Raw genomic sequence first — 26506 nt, forward strand, 5'->3', positions numbered from 1 at the left:
TTAACATAGAGCTGATGTATTTCACTTCTCATGGTACAATGAAAATTTAATTGCTCACTATAGGTCTCCCTTACTTGCTTATTACATTCTCCCTTTCTTGTGGTCTTTTCATCACTTTGGCTCCTAGCACAAAAGGGGAATAAAAAGTAAAATATCTTTAGCTAATAGTTGGCAGAAAAAAAGTTCTGGTGGACAGCTGCTTGTATCCACCATTCCACGCTCCTGCAGTGCCGAGTGCAGAATTCCACTGCAGTGTGGATTGCAAGACATTCCTAGAGCCTTTAGACAATAAGTATGATGCTAGTGTTGCCTTTATCACATATGAAATCTGTCATGCATTCAATAACCATTATTGTGCACATATATGTCCACAAGACCAGTCTTCAGTCTTCTATACCCAATTCTTACCATCAAAATTGGATTTCTGTTTTTCCCTCTTTAGGGAGAGGATTCCAGAGAAACATCAGGAAAACAGAATCTCTTAGGTTAAGATTCCAGGTCTTCCCCTAAGAAACATACCAGGATGTAATTCTGAGGTTCTCATTTCCTCCATTAAAACTCTTTAAGCTTTGAGCCATTTGCTTCTAGGACAGCTTCCAAGACCTTCCCTTTTTTTTCCTACCAGACCAAGGACGCTCCTCTGTAGCCCCGCCCCGGAACCGCCCCAGCGCGTGACGTCACCACACGCGCCGCGCCGTGCCTCCTGTCAGAGGCAGCCATTGTTCAGCCGGTCGCGCCCGCCTTGCTGGGCTGGATTGATCCTTATCCCTTCCTCAAGTCCCCGTTCCTTCTTAAGGCTGGGGGAGGCGGGCTAGTCCCTGTCTCTCCCAGGCTCTCCCAGGCTCTGGACACCCTGGAGCCCTCGGGTGCAGGCCACCATGAGTAAACGGAAGGCGCCGCAGGAGACTCTCAACGGGGGAATCACGGACATGCTCATGGGTTAGTCCCGGGCCCGGCCCCATTGGCTTTCCCTTTCCTTTCTACCCATTGCCTTCCTTTCTCCCCATTGCCTTCCCTCCCTTCTCGCCTGCCGCTACAGTCCAGTGGGTGGGGTCAGCTCCTTGCAGCTGGTGGTCTTCCTTGGAGCTCTTCCTGAGGCACCCGTGCCGGGAGCTGATTGTCAGTTCTTCCGGGGATATCTGGATCATCCCTTGGGCAGCCTTTGCTGCCTGTGAAGAAATGGGTAGCCACTGACCCTTAGATGCTGCCACATCCTCTTCCAGGGAACTCAGTTTTCCTGCGTTTACTCGTAATTCTTGTTCACCCAAGCCTCTTGTTGCCTTTTCAGAACTCGCAAACTTTGAGAAGAACGTGAGCCAGGCTATCCACAAGTACAATGCTTACAGGTGGGACAGTGCAGCATTCTTGGCTAGCATGCATTCTGGTATACACCTGCTTTGTGTGGCACTTAACATAACCAAGGTTCCAATGGATATTTCGACCACCTGCAAGAGCAGAAAAAGCAACAAGAAGGTGGTACCTCACTTAATATTTCTGGAAGAATTTTGACAGAGCTCTATAGGATCAATTCAGATAAGTTCCCAATTATCCAACGTGATTGATTGGAAATGCAGTATAATTTTAAGCCATAATGAAAGGCAGTGGTTGCAATATGTACTCAAACATTTGTGGTGGGACAAATCATATCTTTCCATCTGGTTGGTCTGTGGCTGATCCTGTCACCTTCGTCGGATCTAGTCCTTGTCCATTACCAGGGGCCTTTTCCTAGCCATTATTTCCACATCTACCTGTCTCAACCCCTTAGCCTATAAATGTGCCCCCAAGTCCCTCAGTTCTTAACAGCAAAATGAAAACAGTCATAACTTCCCTCTAGCTAGTACCTTATTTTTCCTTCTTGAACAATCTATGTTTCATTTCTGGACTTCCTCATCAGTAGTCATTCCCTTATGTAATTGCAGTATAATTCCCATCTTGCCATTTCTCTGAAAATACTCTCACCTACATCTCATCTTATTGGACTCTCAGTGGCATTCATCATAAGCTCATTCCATGAAAGTCTTTCCCTTGATTTTCACGATGATTAGTAATCCCTTCTATTCTTTCATTTTTTTCATCTGTCTTAGCTTTTACTGTTGCTAGTTTCCAGAAGTCTTCCCGTAGCCCTTTCTTTTTTTTTTTTTTAAAGAGTGAGTGAGAGCGAGAGTGAGAGAGAGAATTTTAATGTTTATTTTTTAGTTTTCCGTGGACACAACATCTTTGTTTGTATGTGGTGCTGAGGATCCAACCCGGGCCGCTCGCATGCCAGGCCAGCGCACTACCGCTTGAGCCACATCCCCAACCCCCGTAGCCCTTTCAATACTTTCTCTTTCTTGTCTTTGAGTACCACTTAAGTCATAGACTCCAAAACTTTGGGCTTTCACCAGAATTTTTTCCTTCACACTCAAACATATTTCAAAACTGATTATGCTTTCTTCTTATGATTTCCTATGTAAAGTAATTGTACTATACATAATGTATCCATATATTAGTGACCTAGAATTCACACAGATATTCAACCCTGTTTGGGTCACAGCAGTGTTTAATCTTGAAGGAGCTTATCAGAGGTTGAGAGGAGCAGAAATCTAGACAAAGAATACAAAATGGGGCAAATCCTTGAGATGAAAGAATATAACATTTTCTAAAAGTAATTCAGTTGGCTTAAGGGTTATATATAGCATGAGTGGGAAATAAATCCAGAAAAGCAAATAATCCTCTACTATCCCTACGTACTACTCACATACATACTCACCCCTAGTATACATTTCTCTTGATTGTGAATGAAGTATTTTTTAAAATAATCTAGTCTTGTCGGTATTTCATATCAAATAATTCAATATTTTTTTGATAAAGCTTAAATATATGATGGCATACAAAAGGCCTTTCATGATCTAATTTATTCCTTTCAGGCTTGGGTACCCAGTTCCAGTTATCTGGATCTACTTGCCTTTCCTTAGCTAATCCCTTCCATAAACCGCCTTAGCCTGTTGCTTCCCCTATAATTATAACCTGTCTAGAGCCATCATCAATCATATGCTAATAAATAAGCTATAATTCAAATCTAAAGACATATAGGCTAGAATAGAATAAAAATCACAGGTTCAAAAGATTATTCAACATTTGTGCTTTAGATTTAGTTGTACTATTGCTTTTTATCAGCAACAATTCTAAACTACATTTAGCATTCAAATTTTAGACAGAATACCCAGTGAGCACCCAGAGTATACCTAATCTATCATCAGATTATTAAATTGGGTGTACGTAGAGGTAGGCAAGAAACACATGATCACTGCTTTATGTTAAACTGAAATGTTAATTTTTTTTTAAAAAAGAATTGATATAAGGACATAGGGAATTGCAGTTTGAAGCCATGAATTTTATTTATTTTTTATTTTTTTTAAAGAGAGAGAGAGAGAATGAATTTTAATATTTATTTTTTAGTTTTCGGTGGACACAACATCTTTGTTTTTGTATGTGGTGCTGAGGATCGAACTCGGGCCGCACGCATGCCAGGCGAGTGCGCCACCGCTTGAGCCACATCCCCAGCCCCAGAAGCCATGAATTTTAAAATAGCCATCTGTAAGCAAATTTGATATCTAATAGTTCTATTAGTTTGGTAGCACATTTTTAAGCAAGAATTATGAATCATCTGTAGAAACAATTAAAATATATTGTTATATGCTATTTTTCAATTATTCACAAGAAAGAAGACTGCTGGTATCCCAAATCCCTCTAGTGTTACATATACAGTTAAAATTATCCTCATCTGTGAGAAATTTCAAGAAACTTAAGAATTAGAGATATAGTAGGTAATCTATCAGCTCTCTAAATTCTAAGTCTTACATGGGAATGGAAAATTAGTTATCTTGGTGAAAGTGTAAGGTAGATATTTGTATGTGCATTCTAGTTTAAGAAAAGTTAAGATCTTGCTTGTTTTTTAATTGATTTTCCCTTTTTTTCTCTTATAGAAAAGCAGCATCTGTTATAGCAAAGTACCCACACAAAATAAAGAGTGGAGCAGAAGCTAAGAAATTGGTAAGTTTAGTGAACACACTGGTCGAACAGTTTACACGTGTACAAATTTGGGGGGTTCCCACAAAACTAAACTCATTTTTCTGAAGCTGTCTTGACCCACACAAACAGATTTCACTTCTCCTAATTTTTTGGAATAAAATTAATGCCATTTAAAGCCTACTCTTTCAAGCTCAAAATGTGTTTATTTGGAGATGAACAGATATATAATTATACTTTTCTTTTTCTACTCTATCACATATGCATGTACTGACTCTCACATTGAATTCCTCTGACAATGGTGGCCATTGTCAGATGGTGTACACTTGTAATCCCAGCAACTCAGGAAGCTAAGGCAAGAAGATTGCAAGTTTGGGGCCAGACTCAGCAATTTAATGAGGCTTTTAGTAACTTAGCAATACCCTCTCTCAAATAGAAAATTAAAAGAGCTTGGGATGTAGCTTAGTGGCAAAGAATCCCTGGGTTTAATCCCCAGTACCCCACTGCCCCCCAAAAAAGACTATGGTGATGTAATGATACTATCATATCTGGTCCCTGTCTATCCTTCCCTGATCCCCAGGTATAGGGACTTACATTAGTTACATTTGGGGAGAGTATTCCCCAAAGAGATTTTACCTACAAATAGGCACATGAGTAGACCTCTTTTCTAATATGGTAGTTAGCCCTGTTTTCACTTCCATGAAACCCTATGTGCTAGTAGTGTCCTAGTAATATCAGTTTCTAGAGGCTCACATCTCTTGGTAATTTGTAATAATATCACTAAGAATGTCCTTGGAAGATCTCCCTATTGATAGATGATTCTCTCTTATTTAACCTTACATAAATGATTCAAATTTGCTTAAATATCTTACATTTTGTTAAAAATGCCAAACTGACATGGCTTTGATTTTTCCAGATGATAGTTATCATCTCCATTTGTTGTTCTTTACTTGTGTTTTACAAAAGTCCTCTGGAATTTTAAGTATTATATTTGATCATCCTTAATTTTTTCTAATGAGAGCCTTAAGAGTATGAACCATAAATGCCCTTTGTTCTCTCACCCTTCATAGTCACTCATGAATCTTGTGATTCTCACATTAATCACGTGCCACATCTTAACCTTGAATTTGTTAACCAATACAAATCCTACTTTGGTGCATGGGTTTTAAATCCTTTGTGCCATGAACCATTACCAGCAATAGTATATTTTCCCCAAATACAGCATCCAACTAAGTTATAAATACATTAGAGATTTACTTCTTATTCTGAATTTTTGTCTTAGTGAACTGCTGCAATGTTATCCTCAGAGACCACACCTATTCATTCTGTTCCCCTTTCATTGAAACTCCTGAACTTCCTTTTCTGTGCTGATTGCAAATAAATTTTATTAAAGGTTTTTGAAAAGCTCTGATACACTTCATCCTGAATCTGAGCTCCTGATATGGCCCTGAAAAAAAGCATGAAAGTATCCAAAACTCCTTTTCCATTAGACTGGACTTAACATAAAAATATCAACATTATTTCTTTTTACTATTACTTAAGAATCAAAGACCTATTATCTAGCCCATAGGAGTGCTTCTCAATAATTCCAGAAATCTTACATTTCCAGAATGAGTTGTTTGTCTTTTATTCTTTAATGTTAGATACAGAAAATAGCTTGGGTCTAAATTGCTTGAGGTCTATTTATTGAGTGAAATTGTTGTAGCACTATCTGTAAAGGAAAAAATAATTACCTTTTTATCATTTAATATTAGAAATGAGAAGTCTAAGCAGTTTTCCTTTTCTAATCTTCCTAAATCTTTTGTTCATTTCTACTTGGTTATTGCTTTTTCAGAACTTGAATATGCATTCAGTAGTTTTGAGACATCAAGAGTACACAAGGGTGAATTAGGGCTAAAGGTCAGTAGGAAATAACTGGCACACATGTTATTTTGCTTGTTGAATGTTTAAAAGGACCAATAAATGTGAAAAAAAAGGTTAAGTTGGAAAATAAAACAATATACCATATATTGCCTCTCAAATTATCAAACTAGTATGAAATGTAAATGAAAAAAATAAAAGAACCTTCATTTACTGCTGAAGGGTGTCTTGATTGTTACAGCCATTCTGGGGAAAATTTGGCATACTGTATATATTGACCCAACAATTCCACTTTGAGGAATTTGTTCTAAGAAAACCAGTAGAGTTATGTGTACACAAGGACTAAGCAACTTACAACTTTTGAGCACCTATAAGCCAGGCATTAGGGATATGCAGTGAACAGATAAGATCTCTGCTTTTTTAGAGCTTACATTCTAGAGCAGTACTGTCCAATACGGCAACCATAAACCACATTTGACTATTTAGTCCTTGAAATGTGGCTGGTGTAACTGAAGAATTCTAAATTTTAATTAAATTGTCATTATGTGGCTAGTGTTCTACATTGGACTTGGTAGTTCTAGAGCAATGATTCTCAATGTGATACGTAGACCAGCAGCAACAACAGCACTGGGGAACTTAGAAGTACAAATCCTTGGCTTCTTGGCATATCCCTGATAAAATGAATCAGAAACGCTAAGGTGGGACTTGACACTGTGCTTTTTTTTTTTTTTTTTTTTAATACAGACACAACACATATTGTGTTTTTAATGAGAAAATGACTGTATACTTGCATCAAATGCCTCACAATCACTATAAAACCGAAGCAGGATAATAACACCGAAATGGTTACATACACAGGAAAGCCAGATACAGAGTATAATTTTCAAACACAGTATTACTACTTTTTCCCCCTCCTCCAATAAAAAAAGAAAGAAAATGTCATTTGGATAAAGAGCAATACAAAATCAAAATTGGCAGCTCACTGAATGCTAAAAATTCAGGAAATTGGTTCTGTAACTCAAACTGGATATAATCACCATCTCTAATACTTAGGCTGTTTTTTTTTTTTCAATACATAGTTTAATTAAATCCATTCTTCATTTGGGAAAAAAAATGTCTTCAGCGACAAGAGTCAACTGCTTTAGTGTTCGTTGTTATGAGTATATATATGTGTGTGTTCATGTGGAACTGATATAGATACTGCTTCTGTGTCATTACCTAGGATGGGCAGCATGAATGGGTAATTGGCATTGTCATCCAAGTAGAACTCAACCCGACTTCTGTCACTGATAGACCCTGTTTCTATAATTTCTGGGTGAGAGAACCCAGGTGTGTCAGTAGACACTTTGCTTGTGTCCAGGTGATGCTAATGCATGCAAAAGCGCAAGCACCTCTGTTCTAAAGGGAGTTCATAATAGCATTATTATACTATCAAATAATTAGAAACTATCTAAATGTTTACATGTAGGATATTAAGTAAATTATACATCCGTAAGATGATATACTATGCAAATACTAAAGACACCATTGTATTTATTTATTGATATAAAAATGTGTTCATAATGTATTAGGAAAAAGCATATATGTAAAAATGTACATTTATAAGTAAAAAAGAAATCAAATAATAATTTCCAGGGCAATGAGATTGACAAGTGATTTTAGTATTCTTTTTGTAACTTTTCTAATTTTTCTACAACAAAATTTAATTTTAAATGAGTCATTCAGACTTATTTTATAAAGGTTTCTCTTTTGTCAATCATTTAAGCATTTTGCTGCTGGGAGAATTCATTACTGGGGTTCAATTTTCTGTCCATTGTTTGAAAACTTGTCGCTTATGAGCATTTGTTTATCTTTTCCCACTTTATCATTTAGTAATTTGGTGAGCATTACAATTATATGATTTGTATATTTTTCATTTTTTGTGTAGCCTGGAGTAGGAACAAAAATTGCTGAAAAAATTGATGAGTATTTAGCAACTGGAAAATTGCGTAAACTGGAAAAGGTAAAATTTTAACTGATTTACTTATTTGGTTACAGTGTCTTCCTTTATGGCAACTATCATGTAGTGTCCTTACAGGGCGATTGATGTTACTCACTATGGTGAGTAACATCACTTTACTCACTTTTCCAGAAGGAAAGAGATGAGTAGACTTTATGGCTTTACGTATTCTATTTTTTAAATATGAACATTGCTTCTATAAAATTTTCACTTATTAGTTGGGCATGGTAGTGTAATCTGTAGTACCTTAAGCACAGGAAGCTGAGATGGCAGGATCACTTGAACTCACAGGTTTGAGACCAGCGCCACTTTGTCTCACACACACACAAAAAAAATCCCTCTTATTTTATGTGACATTCAAGAGATTTTTAGCATCATGATACAGTTGGCTCTTTATTTTTTTTACTATTCAGAAAAGAGATTATAAATTTTGACTAAAAGGTCATTGTCATTTAGAATTTCTGTTCTTTAATTCTTCCAAGTATTTTTATGCTTTTATTTCACTCTAATGATAATAATTATATCATTTCTCATCTCTTATGGATAGGCCTCTTAAAAGTATTAGAAAATTGAAAAATTCAGAGACTGGATGTTAAATGTTCTTCCCATGAAAATAACTATATGAGGTGGTACATTTGTTAATTAGCAAATTTATTGGATTTTACCAGTCTACAACTTATGTATATTTCAAGACATTGTGTTGTATATGATAAATACACGCAATTTTATCTGTCAATTTAAAGAAAAAAAGTTATTTGTTTTGGTGCTGATGATTGAATTCAGAGCCTCATGCACACACTCTACCACGGTACTATACCCCTATCCAAAAGTATTGAATAAATTAGAGATGAGACATCTTCAGCTGCTCTGTTATTCACCTGTAACTACCTAGGTTATATATGAATACTTCACTATGTGTTAACCAGGTAAATGTAAATGATTTTGTTTTTTAATAAGATCATTTAAGTTCTCAAAGCATTCTTAAATCATTGTTAGACTTTTTTTTTTTTTCCTTAAAGATTCGGCAGGATGATACAAGTTCATCCATCAATTTCCTAACTCGAGTTAGTGGCATTGGGTAAGAACTATTTTTTAACAGACGTAGTCATAGATTGGTTATATTTTTCATGTCAACCAAGCTAAGTTACCTGCTGTTTTTCTTCTAAACTTGTGCTTCACTACCTCTTTGCCTTTACTCATACAGTTCACCTTTTCATAGCTTATGGATCTGAAGCTGATTATTCACATGATGCCTCATTTAAAGCAAATGTTACCTTCTGTCTTCTTTCCTCTAAACTCTACTAGTACTTGCTGTGTACACCTTTTGCCCTCTTCAGATTGTGTCTCTTCTGCTTCTCTAAGCATAATGTTTTTCTTTAGAACCATGAATTTGGAATAAGCACTCAGATGTTTTTTAATGCAGGAATCTTTATCTCAGATTTGGAACTAGCACTGAAAAGGTCTTTTGACATTGGACAAAAGAAAGATTAACACTGAAATATTAAGGCCATAATGTTTTCCTTACTTCTTATCTTTAAGAAACAAGGCATTCCTTTACATTATATGATGATTATTCCTTTAAGTGACCACATTTTAGATAGAAGTTATTCTAAACTGTATTACATTCTTAAGCATAATATACTGAAAATTAGCATGACTCCTTATGGACCCAAGGCTATTTTAAAATTTTGATTAGAAGATGTTTTAGAGAGCATGTTATATTATCCTTTTTTTTAAAGGAAGAACGGTGAAACTTGAGTGTAGAAAGTACTGTGGCAGAGCCAGAATTAGAACTCTTGTCTCCTGATTCCCCGTTCAATTCTGTTTTTTGTTTGCCACATTGCCTTCCTAATATCCATGTCAATTATACCACACTATAATATCATAATGTTTGCACACTGTTCCAGAAACTATGACTCGGGCTGTTATATGCACATGAATGTGTATGTGTGCTTTTCTTTCTGATCTCCGTTCTCACTTTTACTGTAAATTGATATAAGGGAAGAGAATCAGGAAAACTGAGTACTGGTCCTGACCAACTAAATTTGTTACCTTAGCAAATTATTTTCAGTTTTTTAGATTCTGATGTCCTTCTTTATAAAATGAGATGGAGATTTGGTTAATCTCTAAGGTTCCTTCTGTCCTTGCCATTCCATAAGAACATCCTTAGTCCTTTTTTTTTTTTAATATTTTCTTAGTTGTCAATAGATCTATTTATTTATTTATTTATTTATTTGTTTATATGTGGTGCTGAGAATCGAACCAGTACCTCACACATGCTAGGCAAGTACTCTACCACTGAGCCACAACCCCAGCCCATCCTTAGTTCTTTCTGATGTTCTGATTTATTTATGTGAACATGGCAATTACAGTGATTGTTCATTAACCCAATCAGATTTTATCACTGCTTTGCTCTGTATGCTCTAACAGCCTCCCATTGCACTCAGAATAAAACCCAAACTTACCACCCTGGCTTTAAAAACATGATAATGTGTGGCCCCTGTGTACTGCTCAGTGATATCTCATTCTAGCCATACTTGTTTTTCTTCTTTCTTGAATAAGCCAATCTTAAGCCAGCCTGAGGGCTTTTGACCTTCCCTTTCCCTTTCCCTTTCTCCTTGATCCCTTGTAGCTGGCTCTTTGTTATTTAAATCTCAGTTTATGTATTATCTCAGAGCCCTTTACTCACCACCCAATCTAAAGCAGAACTCAGTCATTCTGTTATGTCTGGATTTGAATTCCTCCACCTGATATTTTTCTTGTTTGTATATGTATTTATGTATCCCCTTACTAGAATGTAAGCGGGTGATATCTAGTGCTCTTATTTATCTTATTTATGCTGTATCTTCAGCACAGTGTCTGGCATATGATATGGTCCTCAGTAAATCTTATTTGAGTGAATGAACAATTTTCAAGTGCCCATATGTTTGAACATGGATATTATGATGGCTAGCTGTTTAGGTGTTTTTTTCCCTGTCCAAGTTCAGGATTATCTTCCTAATGATTGAAACTTCAAAAATTCTTACTTTGAATAAAATTGCACATTACCAAAGTAACCATTTTGGTAGGTCTTATTTAGCATAATATCAGGTCTTTATGTTTGACCTTTCCTTTTATTTTATTTTTTAAATATTTGATTGTTACAGTGATCCTGAATTCCATTCGATATTGAGACAATGCATTTCTTTCTTTGTAGTCCATCTGCTGCAAGGAAGTTTGTAGATGAAGGAATTAAAACATTAGAAGGTAAGTATGACCACAGGTTGCTAATTCCAGCTTAAATATGGTCCTGAAGGACCATTAATAAATACTCTAACAAACTAAAACCTGGAAAACCTGTTCTCAATTAATAAATACAAATAAAATTTTCTTTTTAACTCTGTAGTAGAATATAGATGTATAATTTATAGTCCCATCTTAAACATTTTTAGGTTTGTAATTTAGAAGAAAATCAAAACCAGGAAGTGATTTCTTGGTTTAAAGACAATGAAAATAGTTCTCATTTGTAGATGTTTAGAAGATTTAAATTACTTTTGTTTCTATGATAAAACAAAAACATTTGTTTCTATAATAAAACATTTACTCTTATATGTTAAGATTAAATGCTGAGTTATATATATTGAGAGTTGAGTGCTTATTGAAGGAATTTTTAATTTGAAGGAAGTAATAAAAACAGAGCCTAAGTCAAGTAATTTTAAAACACATAAACCTAACATAGCAATCCTTTCAATTTAATTTATCTCTTCATACTTTTCAAGATGTATACTATATATATATGAATTCATTATAGTACATCCATGGCATTAAGGGTTTAGTATTTGTGGGTTCAACTATTATAAGCAACACAGTGGTTAGGTGAACATGTTTTGGAGACTGACCTGGTTTGAATCCCAACTAGCCATACTTGTTTTTCTCCTTTCTTGAATAGCCAACAAACTCATGCCAGCCTGAGGGCTTTTGACTTTCCCTTTCCCTTTTTCCTTAATCCTTCATAGCTGGCTCTTTGTCACTTAAATCTCATATTATATTATATTATATTATATTACATATTATCTCAGAGGCCTTTATGAGCATTGTGCTTCAGTTTCTTAGCTACAAAACAAATATTTCATATAATTTAATGCAGTCTGTAAAGCACTTAGCAGAGTGCTTAATACATAGTAAGTACTGAAAAATGATTAACTTACTTTTATGAAATATTGTTCACTAAACTAAGTATTACTAAACCAAGAATTTCTAGAGACTGATCTCTTTCTGTGCATCTCAGAGAGGTTATGTGCTTTTCTCCTTGTGACATATACAGTATATCTGAATAAGATGATTGGCTAAAGCACTTAAACCCACTCAAGTTTGTGGGTTTCAAGCTGGTTGCTGCTTGGGAGGCTGAGTCAGGCCAGCCTGGGCAACATAGCAAGAAACTGGAAAAAAAAAAAAAGTGGGTTTCTCAAAGGTATTCAGGTTTTATCTCTTGGTAGTGTCAAACATTTTGTTTTTATATTATTTCATAATTATGTAATGTCTATATATTTAACTTATAGATATATACATATATATCACTATTTCCATTTCATTTTCAGATATATATGTTAGTATTTCCTGTGGGAGATGTTAAATGTTCCATGTGTCATAAAGATGCTTATTTTTCTCTGTTTTATATCTCCAGAGTGAATTTATGTATTTGTTAATCTAAGGGTGATCATAGGAATTGCTTTTAAACCATGCTTGTTGTTTTCTTTAATGAGGTTCACTACTGTACTCATGCCTAGTAAAAGAACAACACCTAATGGAACTCAGTCACTTTTAAGATACAATGTTAGGACAACTTTTGCAAATTAAAAAATGAAGCTAATACCTTTACTTTCAACAGGATTTTTAGTACAATGCCTGCACAAATCAGTATTCAACACTAATTCAATAGAGTGAATGAATAAATGTATACTATGAATGAACCTAGGTAATCATAAAGTCTTCAGAAGTTGTGATTGCTGCTGCTATGAATAGTAAATTTAGCAATATTAGTTCTTATAAGGTTGCCTTTTATGATAGCCAGCAAAATTTGATATAATTCCTGTATATTTATCATTTCATGTAACTCTCATTCAAATTTTGAGTCAGTAAATGGAAATGATCATAAAATTAGATGTTAGGTTTTTACTATATTGATTTGAAGAGTCATTTTTTCTAGTTCTTAATATCTAAAAATTTTTTCCTCCTTGTTTTTATCAAAACCATTTCAATGTATTTTCCCTCCAGCTAGTTCTTTGAAAAAAAGTAGCTGAGTTTAGTATTTTTCCTCCCAAAAGTGTTCAAATTAACACCTCAAACTTATCTTCTATTCAGATCTCAGAAAAAATGAAGATAAATTGAATCATCATCAACGAATTGGGCTGAAGTAAGAGCAAATTTTCTTTTGATATTTGAGATGTGAAAGTAAAAATTTTTATAGACATTCTTTTATACACCATAATAATTCCTCAAATTAGGTAAACACAAGCATTTTCCAATTTAGGAATGCTAAGATTTGTTGCAGACTCCTGTAGTTTATGTATATGTACATACATTTTGTTATTGTTTTATAGTTTACTTATTTTAAGAATTTCCCTCATTCACTTGACTTTAGTGGACAACTCCCTCTTAAAATACATAAAGCTTAGTGCAGTGACTTAGACAGTCATTGGGTGTTCATTCCATGGTTCTGTAGTACAAAGGACTGTACCAGGACTGGGGGAAGAATACTAAAGAGATTCAGTATAGCAGTTTATTTAGTCTGAGAAGAACATAAAATATGTAAACATCAGTTTACATGAACATGAAAAACTAAAGTTTTTTAATAAGAAGAAAAATCTCTAAACAACTAAAAATGGTATAAATAACTAGTATGTATGTTTCTCTATCAGTATCAATAATTATTTTGTGTGCTAGATATTGATTATTTACAATGATAGTGTATAAGCAGTATATGTATTTCCTCTTAAACTTATACTATTATTCTAAAATTTTGAGCCACTAAGAGACCAGGATGGTGTGATTCTTACTTTCTTTGCATTTATATAGTAACTGGAGGTATTGTGAAGAACTTGGCTATCGTGAGAACTGATTTTGAAGAATTACATTATCATTCTTAGCTATATGCTTAGATATCATTTCAAACAGAGATAATATCTTTATAACTGCTTTATTGAGATATAAGTCATAAGTCATGCAATTTATCAATTTAAAGGATATAGTTCAGTGATTTTTGGTATGTACACAGAGTTGTGCAACTGTTATTACAATTTTAGGACATTTTTGTTATCCTCAAAAGAACTCATCCATTAGCAGTCATTCCCCATTTATCCTCATTCAGCCCTAGGCAACCACTAATCTGCTGTTCAAATTTGCCTCTTCTGGACATTTCATATAAATGAAATCAATATGTGGTCTTTACTGATTTCTTTCACTTGCCATATTATTGTCGAGGTTCATCCATGTTTTAGGTTAATATTTTAAAATGCAACAATTTGCAGAATTTTTGTGTTATTTTTGAATTTATATTTATTTTTTAACTGATATATAATAGCACTGTACATATTTGGGGGTTTCCATGTGATGTTTGATACATGTATAGGCTGTGTTATTTAGTTAGAGTAAACATATCTCCTTAAACATTTATCATTACTTTATGGTGAAAACATTCAAAATCCTTTCTTCTAGCTATTTAAAATATATAGCAAATTCTCATTATCTATAGTTATCCTACAGTGCAATAGCACAACAGAATTTCTTACTCCTATTTTTGCAAGATTTAAGTGCAGTTAACTGTAACCAACCCCTTGATTTACCAGTAAAGAGCAGTACTTTGAAAACATGTCCCAACTTAAATATGTTTATTTACTATTGTAATGTGAATATGAAACTTACTTACATATAAGTTTTGATGCAGTTTCTTGAATATTACAAAGGAGGAACTTCAGGATTTTGATCCGGTTAAGAAACAGACACCCCATCTCAGCTTTGCTGTTGTCTTCTCAATAAATTCTATTCTTGATTTGTGAGAATTGTAATCTGCTGGTATAAGGACACTATGTATGGTAGGCAATTTAATTTCTAAAAAGATTTAAATTTTACAAAAATCTTTTGTGTACTTATTCTGTCTTTATAGATATTTTGAGGACTTTGAAAAAAGAATCCCTCGTGAAGAGATGTTACAAATGCAAGTAAGAATATGCTGAACTGTATTTTTTGATACTGTTGAGAACATCACTTGGTGAAAAGCTGTTTTTGGAATACTGACTTAATCTTTCTTCTATTAGGATATTGTACTAAATGAAGTTAAAAAAGTGGATTCTGAATACATTGCTACAGTCTGTGGCAGTTTCAGAAGAGGTAACATACTTCCTAATCTTGGGCTATTTCATGCCTCAATGTTAAAATTGCCTAGAATATGTGAAAAACCTGGATTAAAAATGTGTCATTTATATTACTTCTTGGATTTACTAAGACCCTATCATATTAGCTATTTATTTGTTCATAGATGGGAATATGTATAAATAATTAGAGGAGAGTCATTCTAATTCTATTATAGAATAATATTTTTTAACTGCTTTTAACAAAATTTATAAAATTATTTAGGTATATTAAAACACTAATAGTGGGGCTGGGGTTGTAGCCAAGTGGTAGAGCGCTTGCCTTGCATACGTGAGGCGCTGGGTTTGATCCTCAGCACCACATAAAATAAATAAATAAAGGTATTGTGTTCATCTACAACTAAAAAAAACTATAAGAAAAAAACACTAATAGTGGTTATCTGGTTATACGCTAATGGAGTTGTAGATAGTTTTATTTACTTTTTAAATTTTCTACATTTTCTCTAATGAATCTAAGAATAATGTCTCAAAATCACCAGCTCAAAACCCATTCTCACAATCACCAGGTTTTTCAGGTCTTTCACTTACTATGTGAGAGCAAGCAAAGTGAGAACCACACAATCCTGGTCTCTTTGGAGGCTAACATAGCTTTTTAAATTGGAATAGAAAAAAATTTGTTTAAAACATTTTAGAGTAAATACCTAGATTGAATCTCTGGTCACCAGTAGAATTTTGGGTAGAAAGTAGGCAATGGGCTATCAGAAATATTCTAGATATTTTCTGTAAGAATCTAGAGTTGGATTAAATCCATATTTGCTGATAAGTGGAAAGAACATTGAATTGGGATAAAAAGACCTGGGTTCCGAGGCCAAGTCTTCTTACTACTATATGATTTTAAGTAAATCTGTCTTTGCTTTATCCTAATTTTCATATTTTCAAAATGAAAGGATTAAAGTTAACTAGTTATTTGAGTATGTCTATATCAGAAATACCTGGGAATTTAAAAAAAAAAATATATATATATACATTGTTATACCCTGCTACAGACCTATTAAATAAAAATTACCTTAGGTGGGGACTTGGATTATCTATTTTCAAAATGTGTGTATGTGTATACGTGCGTGTATGTGTGTAAAAAATATGTATTTTTGTATATTTATATATACATATTTTATATATAATATTATATATATATATATATATTTTTTTTTTGTACCAGGCATTTAACCAAGGGATGCTTAACACCTGAGCCACATCCTCAACCCTTTTTAATATTTTATTTGGAGACAGGGTCTAAGTTGCTTAGAGCATTGATAAGTTGCTGAGGCTGGCTTTTAACTCATGATCCCCCTATCTTAGTGTCCTGAGCCACTGGGATTAAAGGCATGCACCACCACACCCAGTTCAAAATGTATATTTTGATGCAAAGCAAGCTGAAATGCACACTCTGAATATGACAAACCTTTTGGATTTATATATTTTATTTTTATTTATGTTGTTGGCTATGTTATATGGCTGTATGCTTTGATATTAAAAAAGGGGACTGGGATTTGGCTTAGTGGCAAGCGCTTGCTTCGCATGTATGAGGCACTGGATTCGATCCTCAGCACCACATAAATATAAATAAATAAAGGTATTGTGCCCATCTACAATTAAAAAAAAAAATTTAATATATATAAAATGGCATACACTGTGGAGTCTCAGTTTTACTCTGTCTCTGTTCATTCTGTATACTACATGCCACCATTGTCCCATTAATTTTTTTTTCTTTTTTTCTTTCTTTATTTATTTATTTATTTTTTATTGGTTGTTCACAACATTACAAAGCCATTGTCCCATTAATAACCACTTTCTTTTGAATTCTTTTCAATGTTTCTGCTTAAAGATAACAACTAATATGAATATACATTTTTTATTTTCTCCTCCACTTCCCTTTCCTTTTTTTTCACCAGGTAACATTATGTTTGCATAATACTATACCTTTTTTTTTAATTAAAGATATATCCTGGATATTTTTCATATCAGTATACAGAGATTGTCTTTATTCTTTTTTATAGTTGCATAATATTTGCTTTTGTGGGTTTGCCATAATTTATTTATCAAGCCCTCTATTAATGGACCCTTGAGTCTATCTTTCCTTCCGGTCTTCCTTTGCTAATATGATTTTCTTTTTGTTTTTTAAAAATAATAAAGTGATTTTGGTGGTAACTGCATAGTGAAAGCATTCAACTTATAGGAGAAAGAAATGAGAACACTATAGAATTTTCTTTATTAAAATAGCTTTTGTAAATATCCTGAAATCAGTACACATTCACCCTTGTCTTTTTTATATGTAAATACAAGAATTCCCCACTTATCCATAGTTTTGCCTTCTAAGGGTTCAGTAACTCAGGACAACCACAGTCTGAAACTACTAAATGGAAAATTTCAGAAATAAACAATTTGTAGTTTTAAGTTATTATGGGTACCAAGAAGAAATCTCCCTCCATCCTGCCTGGGATATAAATCATCCCTTTGTCCAGTATAGCCACAGTTTATTCTACCTGTCCTGCACTTCATCACTTAGCCATCTTGGCTCTCTGATCTCAAATTGACTGTTGAAATATCACAGGGTCTTATTTTACTGAATAAGGGCCTCAAAGCATAAGAGTGTGATGCTGATAATTCAAATCTGCCAAAGAACATCTATAAAGTATGTCCTTTAAGTGAAATTGGGAAAGTTCATGACTTAATAAGGAAAAGAAAAAACTTGTATGCTACGCTTGTTAAGGTCTACATTAAGAACACATCTTCTACCCATGAAATTATAAAGAAGGAAAATGAAATTTATGCTAGTTTTGGTGTCACATCTCAAACTGCAAAAATTATGGCTATGGTGTGTAATAGGTACTGAGTTAATATAGAAAAGGTATTAAATTATAGGGTTTGGTCCTATCTGTGGTTTCAGGCATCCACTGAGGGAGGGCCTTAATCCTCTGCAGAAAAGGGGGACTACTGTATCTGGTTAAAGATTGATACATAGGATGATGATCTGTATGGTCACCTAAAGTATGTTTTGCATGTACTATACTTATCAAAATGAAAAGAGAGGAGATAGGATTATTTTATGCCGAATGAGGCACAATAGTAGATGCTTTAGCTCTTATCTAGTTGCACAGTAGCCTATGAAATAGTTTTTAGTAGTTTACAGACAAGGAAACTGAGGTTTAGAGAAATGTAAGAGTCCTCATTTGCAGTACTAAAAGTGAAAAACATCTAATTAGAGTCAAAATTTCATAGTTCAAAGTAAGGTTCAAACAGCTGTGTGTAACTTGCCTGAAGTTATATGGTTATAAAGATCAAAACCTGAGTCATTATAAAGTGCTGTGTTCTTATCCATGATACTATAATAATAATTTTTTTACCAATATTTATTAAATGACTTCAGTCATAAGAATTAAAATAAATTACCTTTTAAAGAGAGCATGTTGTTTGAGATTTTTAGATATTTAGTTGTTCATAGATGTATTCCAAAGCCATTTTCAAAAATTGCCTTTATTGTTGAGTGGTTAAGTGCATTATTAGCACATTAAATATACAAGTTGTATGCAATATGTATCTAATGCCAATTACTGTTGTTATCCCAGATTCTGCTGTCTCTATCAATAAACCTGAATTATTGGACAGAAAATTGAAATCTTTTAACTAATTCTGAATATGAAGCACAGTGAAATAGAATAATAGGCTATAAGAAGTAAGGCTCTTCTATGTATGTCATTAGTTTTGTTCTTCATTGGCCTGATTGATAGATTTACATGGAGAATACCTTCCATATTCCTTGTTACTGTAGGTGCAGAATCTAGTGGTGACATGGATGTTCTTCTGACCCATCCAAACTTTACCTCGGAATCAACCAAACAGGTACCCTAGAACTTATAATCAAATATGTTCTGTCATACAGCAGTGCAGCAGTAAATATCATTTTCTAAATTGTTTCACAACAAATCATTTTAATCTTTCTGAAAAGTCAGCTGAAGTGTTTTATACTGATTGAATTCTGTGAAAAAGCAAACGTAGGTGTGGAAAAGGATACATACTATTTTTTCTTGAGGAATTGGAAGGCAGTCTAACATTTAAATGAGAGGAAATGTAATAAAGTATTTCTTTCTTTTCTTTTTTTCTTTTTTTTTTTTTTGCCTTGCTGTATTTTCTTTCTTTTTTTAATTTGTTCTAATTAGTTATACATGACAGTAGAGTGCATGATACATAATACATAGAAATTCTTCTGGTTGTACATGATGTAGAATCCCACTAGTCATATACTTATATATGTACAAAGGGTAATAATGTCTGATTCATTGTACTATCCTCCCTACCCCATACCTGCTCCCCTCCTTTCACTCCCTTCTACCTAATCCACTATAGCTGTTTCAGAAATGCTTGGTCTAATGTTCAGGTTTTCATTAAAGTAATATCTTCCTATTAAAAAATAAAGCATTGGGCTGGGGATGTGGCTCAAGCGGTAGCGCGCTTGCCTGGCATGCGTGCGGCCCGGGTTTGATCCTCAGCATCACATACAAAGATGTTGTGTCCACCGAAAACTAAAAAATAAATATTAAAAGAATTCCCTCTCTCTCTCTCTCTCTCTCAAAAAAAAAAAAAAAAAAAAGTATTGAGAAACTACTTTTTTTTTTTTTTTCCTCACAGTGCTGGGGATGGAACTCAGAGCCTTGCACATGCAGGCAAGTGCTTTACTACTGAGCTGCACCCCAGCCTGAAAAATTTACTTCTATTAGAAAATCTATAAAAACAAAACTTTTTTTTAGTTGTAGATGAACAAATACCTTTATTTTTATGTGGTGCTGAGGATTGAACCCAGTGCCTTACACATGCAAGGCAAGCATTCAAACACTGAACCACAACCTCAATCCTAAAAAACAAAACATTTTTTATTTTGGATGACATATGCCTTTTAAAGATAAAGCAGCTAACTCTTTAATGAAACAGATAAACACAATTGTGTTTGTTTTAGGGTATCAGGAGATTGGTGAGAAACTAGTTTCTGAAAATGTTTTATTTGATAAAATGAATTCTCTGTTTGAGGGGAAAGATACTTAATCAGAACATTAAAAAGAGTGTGGGGCTAGGATGTAGCTCGGTGGTAGATTGCTTGCCTAGCATGCTAGAGGCCCTGGGTTCAATCCCTAGCACCCCCCCTCAAAAAAAAATCCTCACATAAAACAAAATCATAGAGATTTTTCCATAAATAATCTGAAAACTCATGTTAAAAATATTTTAGGGCTCAGTGGCCTTAGGTTCAATCCCCAGCACCAAACAAAAAGATTTTTTCATATGACAGAATAATTGCTCTTTTTTTTTTTATTCCCTGATTATGATTCTGCAGCCAAAGCTGTTACATCGTGTTGTGGAGCAGTTACAAAAGGTCCATTTTATTACAGATATGCTATCCAAGGGGGAAACAAAGTTCATGGTAAGTACCCATTTGAATTAACACATGTGAAAAAAATCCTTAGAGATTGCTTAGTAACCATTCTGAGTATGTGACTTTATTGTAGCTTTGTAGTAAGGTCAACAAATAGCTGGTCATGATGGCGCTCACCTGTAATCCCAGTGGCTAGGAGGCTGAGGCAAGGAGGTTCATGAATTCAAAGCTGGCCTCAGCAATTTAGTGAGGCTCTAAGCAATTCTGTGATACCCTGTCTCCAAATAAAATATCAAAAGGTTGGGGATGTGGCTCAGTAGTTGAGTGCCCCTGGATTCAATCCCCAGTACAACCCCCCCCCCCCATTAAAAAAAAAAAAAAAAGGATGTCCTTGAGACCTTAGAGAAAAATACTTGATACGACACCTGATTCTTATAGCTCTCACAATGTTTTAGATAAGAACTTTTTTCTTTCAGGGACTGGGATTTAACTCAGTGGTAGAGTGCTTGTTAGCATGCGTGAGACCCTGGGTTCAGGTCCTAGCACTGTGAAAAAAAAAAAAAAAAAAAAAAAAACCAAATATGGATTTTCTTTTAAACTCCCCATTTCTAAATAATATATACTGTCAAAGTTAGTAATTAGGCATATTTTGCTTTTGCATAATATCTGTAATGACTTTGACACATAGTAGGTTTTCCCCTAAAATCACAAATGGTTCTCATGTTCTCTGACTCAAAATCCTTCAACGAGTGAGGTTAGAATTGACTGAAGGGTATTTATCTATTATAACCTCAAAGAAAGAAAAAGAATCAGGGTCTGTCTTATAACATATAAAGAATGTTGTTACATGAAATGATAAACAGGGAAGCTAATAGAGGGGGACACTTGCAAAGATTTTCACAGTGAAACCCGTTACGATGTGCTGTCTAGAAATCTGAAGACTCAAAACAAATGGCAAGTGGATTAAAAATAGATTAATAAATGGCCCAGTATAATAACCAATAGGAAAACCAATAAAAATGTAGGATCAAGATTTTTCTTTCTTTAGGCTTACTTTCTTCTAATCACTTAAAGACTTCTTTGGGTCCCCTCTTCTCCATGCCCCACTTTTATGAAGTTATATGACTTAAAGGAAAGATACTGTACTGTTAGAGCCTAGACATGCTAAAATTTGTGAGTCTCAATAGATTTGACAGGAGTGTTATCTAATAGTAAAAAGATGATTGAGAAAGATAAAACATCACGTCATATAGAAATAGAATGACAGTTGCCTGTCCCTGAGGAGAGGGAACATGCAGTTATTTTTAAATAGATACAGAGTTTCAGTTGGGGAAATATTCTAGAAATGGATGGTGGTGATGGTTATAAAACAATATAAATATAATACTATATACTTAAAAATGGCTAAGATGATTAAAAAAAATTAATATGGTAAATTGGATGTTATATATAATTACTGCATACACAATTATTTCATTAAGTTCCTCGTGGTGATTTTGAATGAGCTGTGAAAGTGTATTCAGTCAATTCGACAGTATATATTTGCTGAATGAATATCTTATGTTTCAAGCACTGTTCTAGGATCTGAGAATAAATCAGTGAGTTTAATTAAGTAGAACTTACATTAGGACTCATGGAAGGAACTGATTATTAGTGATGAACATAATAAATAGGTAAATTATTTAATATATTAGGTTAAAATAGTGCTCAAAAATGGGGGAGTAGGTATGGAGGATATGGGAATGCAGGAAGCAATATTAAATAGGAAGGTCAGACTGACTTAGAGCCTCAAGGTGAAGGACTTAGCCAAGCAGATACCTATCTAGAGAAAGAGTTGGCTAGGCAGGAGTCAGAGCAGTAGCCTAAGTGACGGTCAGTAGCAGAGACATCCAAAGAAGTGAAGGTCTCTAGATTCTGAAAGGAAATTGGCTGCAAAATGAATTCAGTTCATGAAGTTGAAAAAACTATTCTCCTGTATCTTCTTGATTCCAAAGCCTTTTATTGCTATAACCATTTACTAGTTTTAAAGATATATCTATCCAGGCTCGGGTTGTGGCTGAGCAGTAAAGTTCTTGCCTAGCACGTGCGAGGCCTTGGGTTCAATCCTCAGCACCACATATAAATAAATAAAATAAAGGTATTGTGTCCAACTACAACTAAAAAATAATTTTTTTAAAAAAAAAAAGACATGTCTATCCATGTGCTTGCCAAGTTATCTTCAAAACATGGATTCCTTTAAGCTAGTAGTAACCAAATTCTAGAAACTAGTCAGAGTTATTCCAGATCATCTTGTAAAATCATGGTCTTTAGACAACTGAACTGTTCTTACTGTGAATATAATAATATTTGGAAGAAAATACAGTTTCTCTACATTCTGTTAGTTTCATATTAGGTATGTACCATTCAAATTTTAGTATTTTGTGCATGTTTGGCCTTGGGTGATTTTTCTGTAGAATATCCACTTTAAGAATTCAAGGGACCATAGAAGATACCTTGACTACCCTGAGGAAATGAATGGCTTTATTTCAAACACTCATTGAAGCTATTGAATTTAAATACCAAACAATACTAATCCATTAAGTCTAATAAAGCATTTATAATAATACAGAAATATTCTTTAACATTAACACTTCAGAAAAAATTCAGGAAATAAAATTAGCCTTGAAAAGGGGAACAAAGCCATTAGATGAAATCTTATCACTTATATAACAAACAGCAAGATCATTGCCTATGGCATCCAGACATTTATACCCATAAGTAATACTTCATGGTAATTTCTGATGGAAGTTATTTCTGACCATTTGAAGTGGAAGTTGAGTTGGAACTTGTTAATGCCTAAGAAGGTAGGTTTCATATTTTGAAGGTAAATATGTTTCGTTAATCTTCCAACCATAGGAATGGCTAAAGAAAATACCCATTTTCAATTTTAATTTTTCTCTTTTGTTGAGTGAAAAAATACAGCTTTTAGAGATGTGTATTAACTTGACTACTTTTTTATTTAGGATAAGAAGCTTGTCACTTGTTTATTTTTCTTAGAATGTGGTATTAGGTAATTGTAATTTGAAATCTGGTGATGTGTAAAGCTCTTTTTCACCTATGCATGGGTTGCTGCCAAGTCCAGAAATTTGCCCATTTTTTCTGGAAAGAAAAAAAATGACCAAATAGGCTTTGATGATTTTTGCTTGAAACTGAAGAAGTTTTCACTCACCTGTAAAGAAGGGGGAAAAAATGATCCTCTAATTTTCTTATTATTTATTGCACTCCTAAGGATTAAACCTAGGTATACTCTACCACTGAGCTATACTCCCAGCCCTTTTTATTTTTCATTTTGAGATAAGGCCTTGCTAGTTGCCCAGATTGGCCTCAAACTTGTGATCCTCCTGCCTCAGCCTCCTAAGTAGCTGGGATTATAGATGTGTGCCACTACACCCAGATTTTCTTATATTTTAAAAATTTTTCTTACCTTTCTCATATTATTTAAGAGATTTCCTCAGACCCTTCTACTTCTGCTATCATATTTAAACCGGTCCGAAATGTTTTTTTTTTTCTGTAGTATTCTGCCCTTATTCATGTGTTGAATATCTTCTATTGTCTGAGAAAAATATAGCTTTTTTTGTTATTGTAGCTTTTTTGTTTATTTTCTTATTTCTGCATGATCATTATTTCTCCCAAGTTGCTTTTGCCTGTTTGTTTTGTGCTCTTTCATATATGATGCTTTACTTGATTTATTTATTGTTTAGAATCATATACAGGTGAAATTCTTATGGCTAGAACCTTTGTTGATTCATGTAGTTCTCAAATTATCATAGAATGTCACAGGAAGTTCATGATAACATGTAGCTTAGAGAAGCTAGCTAATAAGTTGAAAGTGCTCAGAATTCTAAAACTGCCACCAATAAAAGCAAAACTAGCCTCACATTTAAAATTTGATTAAAATTAAGCCTTAAGTTTAAAAATATCTTTAAAAAATTCTTTAAAATATCCTTTTCAGGGTGTTTGCCAGCTTCCCAGTAAAAATGATGAAAAGGAATACCCTCACAGAAGAATTGATATCAGGTATGCTCAAACTTTGTTTCTGACATTCTTGCTTTTTCCTTTTTGAATCCTTGTCTTTCTTCCCTCTGTATATCTTATTAAAGTTTATAAGTATGTATAGAACCCTCTTTTATTCTGAAGGACCATATATTCTTGCCAGATATAATGTTTAGCCTTAAGTATAAATAATAATGACTATCTACAGATTTTTTTTTCTTCATGTGGATTTGCACATTACCATAGTGTCTTCTATAACTCAAAAGAAATTTCTGGCATGGGGAAGTGAGTTATACTAAGTGATAATGCTTTTCATTTCTCCACACCTCTTACAGAGGAAACTTTACTGAAACCTAAACAATTGTAAGGTTGTGATTTAAATGTTCCACTTAATGATAGTCTTCTCTTCAGATTGTTAGGACACAAAGATTTATTTTAGGCATTTTGTTCCTTGCTTAGTTAGGAGTTCTATGCTTGCTAAATTTGAGAAGTGTAATAAAAACTTTATCTGCTTTATTTTTAGGTTGATACCCAAAGATCAATATTATTGTGGGGTTCTTTATTTCACTGGGAGTGACATTTTCAATAAAAATATGAGAGCTCATGCCTTAGAAAAGGGTTTCACAATCAACGAATACACCATCCGCCCCTTGGGAGTCACTGGTGAGTATATGTGACTGCCTAAGAGATGATCCATGTTATCTGGAGAGAAAGTTATTTTCAAGGGGTTAGTAAATTTAGCTTCTCTAAAAAGCTAGTCAAATTAGTCCCTTAGAACAAAGGGGGCTTGAATGCTTAATATGCTCCCAGTTCCTTAGTAATGACCATTTATCCTAATAGAGCTAGACTATTTCTAGCTCTATTAGGATAAAGTAAATCCTTCCTGTCCATCATAGTTATTAAAAAATTATATTGGTTTAAAAGAGTTTTTTTGTTTTGATGTGTGGTTCCAAAAATTCTGAGATATCATTGCTTTTAATGCCTCCCAAACTTTAAACCTATGCTTTAAAGTTTAAAGAATAAGGATTCTTAACTCTATACTTTATAGATCTTGTTAACATTTCACAACATACTGTATGATTTACTATTCCCTACTGGAGAATGAATTTTTGCCATTTTGCCCTAAAAAAGTAGGGCTTTTATTCCTAGGGCAATGCTGCTCACATTTCAGCATGCATACTGTTTACTTGGGGACTTCATGGGATGCAGATTCTAATTCCTTGGAGCTCAAGGTTCTGCATTTCTATAAGCTTCCACAGAATGCCACTGCTTCTAGTACTAAAACATTTTGAGTTGCAAAGGAACTAACTAGAGTATTTTATATAATGTGATGGCTATAATGGAGATCCAGCAGAGAGGAAAATCACAAGTTGGGGTAACTTTAGTGACAATAGTTGGAAAACTCAGGTTCTTTTTGTAGCATTGGTAATATATATGTAATAAAACTCAAGTACAAGCTGGTATGGGGAGGATTAGTAGCTTGGTTTTCCTTTTTATTATGAAAGCAAATCTCACACAGCTCTCAATCCTGAACCCTCATAACTAAATTGCTAAACTGGTTCTTAAAATAAATTTCTTTTCCCTCTCTACTTCTAGGAGTAGCTGGAGAACCCCTGCCAGTAGACAGTGAGAAGGACATCTTTGATTACATTCAGTGGAAATACCGAGAACCCAAGGATCGAAGTGAATGAGGCCTATTCTTCCTTCCAGACATAGCCCAATAGGAGTCTTAATTTATTTCTTAACCTTTGCTATGTAAGGGTCTTTGGTGTTTTTAAGTGATTATTTCTTCCCCATGCTTAGCTTGCATTAGAATCAATAAAACCTCTTGTTACTATG

General features: G+C 34.0%; 1 protein-coding gene across 1 annotated transcript; it reads left to right on the forward strand.

Moving 5' to 3' along the window:
• Window positions 1-691: 691 nt before the first annotated feature.
• On the forward strand, window positions 692-26506 carry POLB (DNA polymerase beta). Its single transcript, XM_081268950.1, has 14 exons — window positions 692-939; window positions 1289-1346; window positions 3966-4032; window positions 7796-7870; window positions 8887-8945; window positions 11064-11113; window positions 13208-13259; window positions 15009-15063; window positions 15160-15232; window positions 19043-19113; window positions 20597-20683; window positions 24627-24691; window positions 25191-25330; window positions 26264-26506. The coding sequence occupies exons 1-14, from the start codon at window positions 879-881 to the stop codon at window positions 26356-26358; spliced, it is 1008 nt and encodes a 335-aa protein (XP_081125076.1). The 5' UTR covers window positions 692-878; the 3' UTR covers window positions 26359-26506.

This window comes from Spermophilus citellus, assembly GCF_964194105.1.
Source record: "Spermophilus citellus genome assembly, chromosome: 16".
Classification (NCBI taxonomy): Eukaryota; Metazoa; Chordata; class Mammalia; order Rodentia; family Sciuridae; genus Spermophilus; species Spermophilus citellus.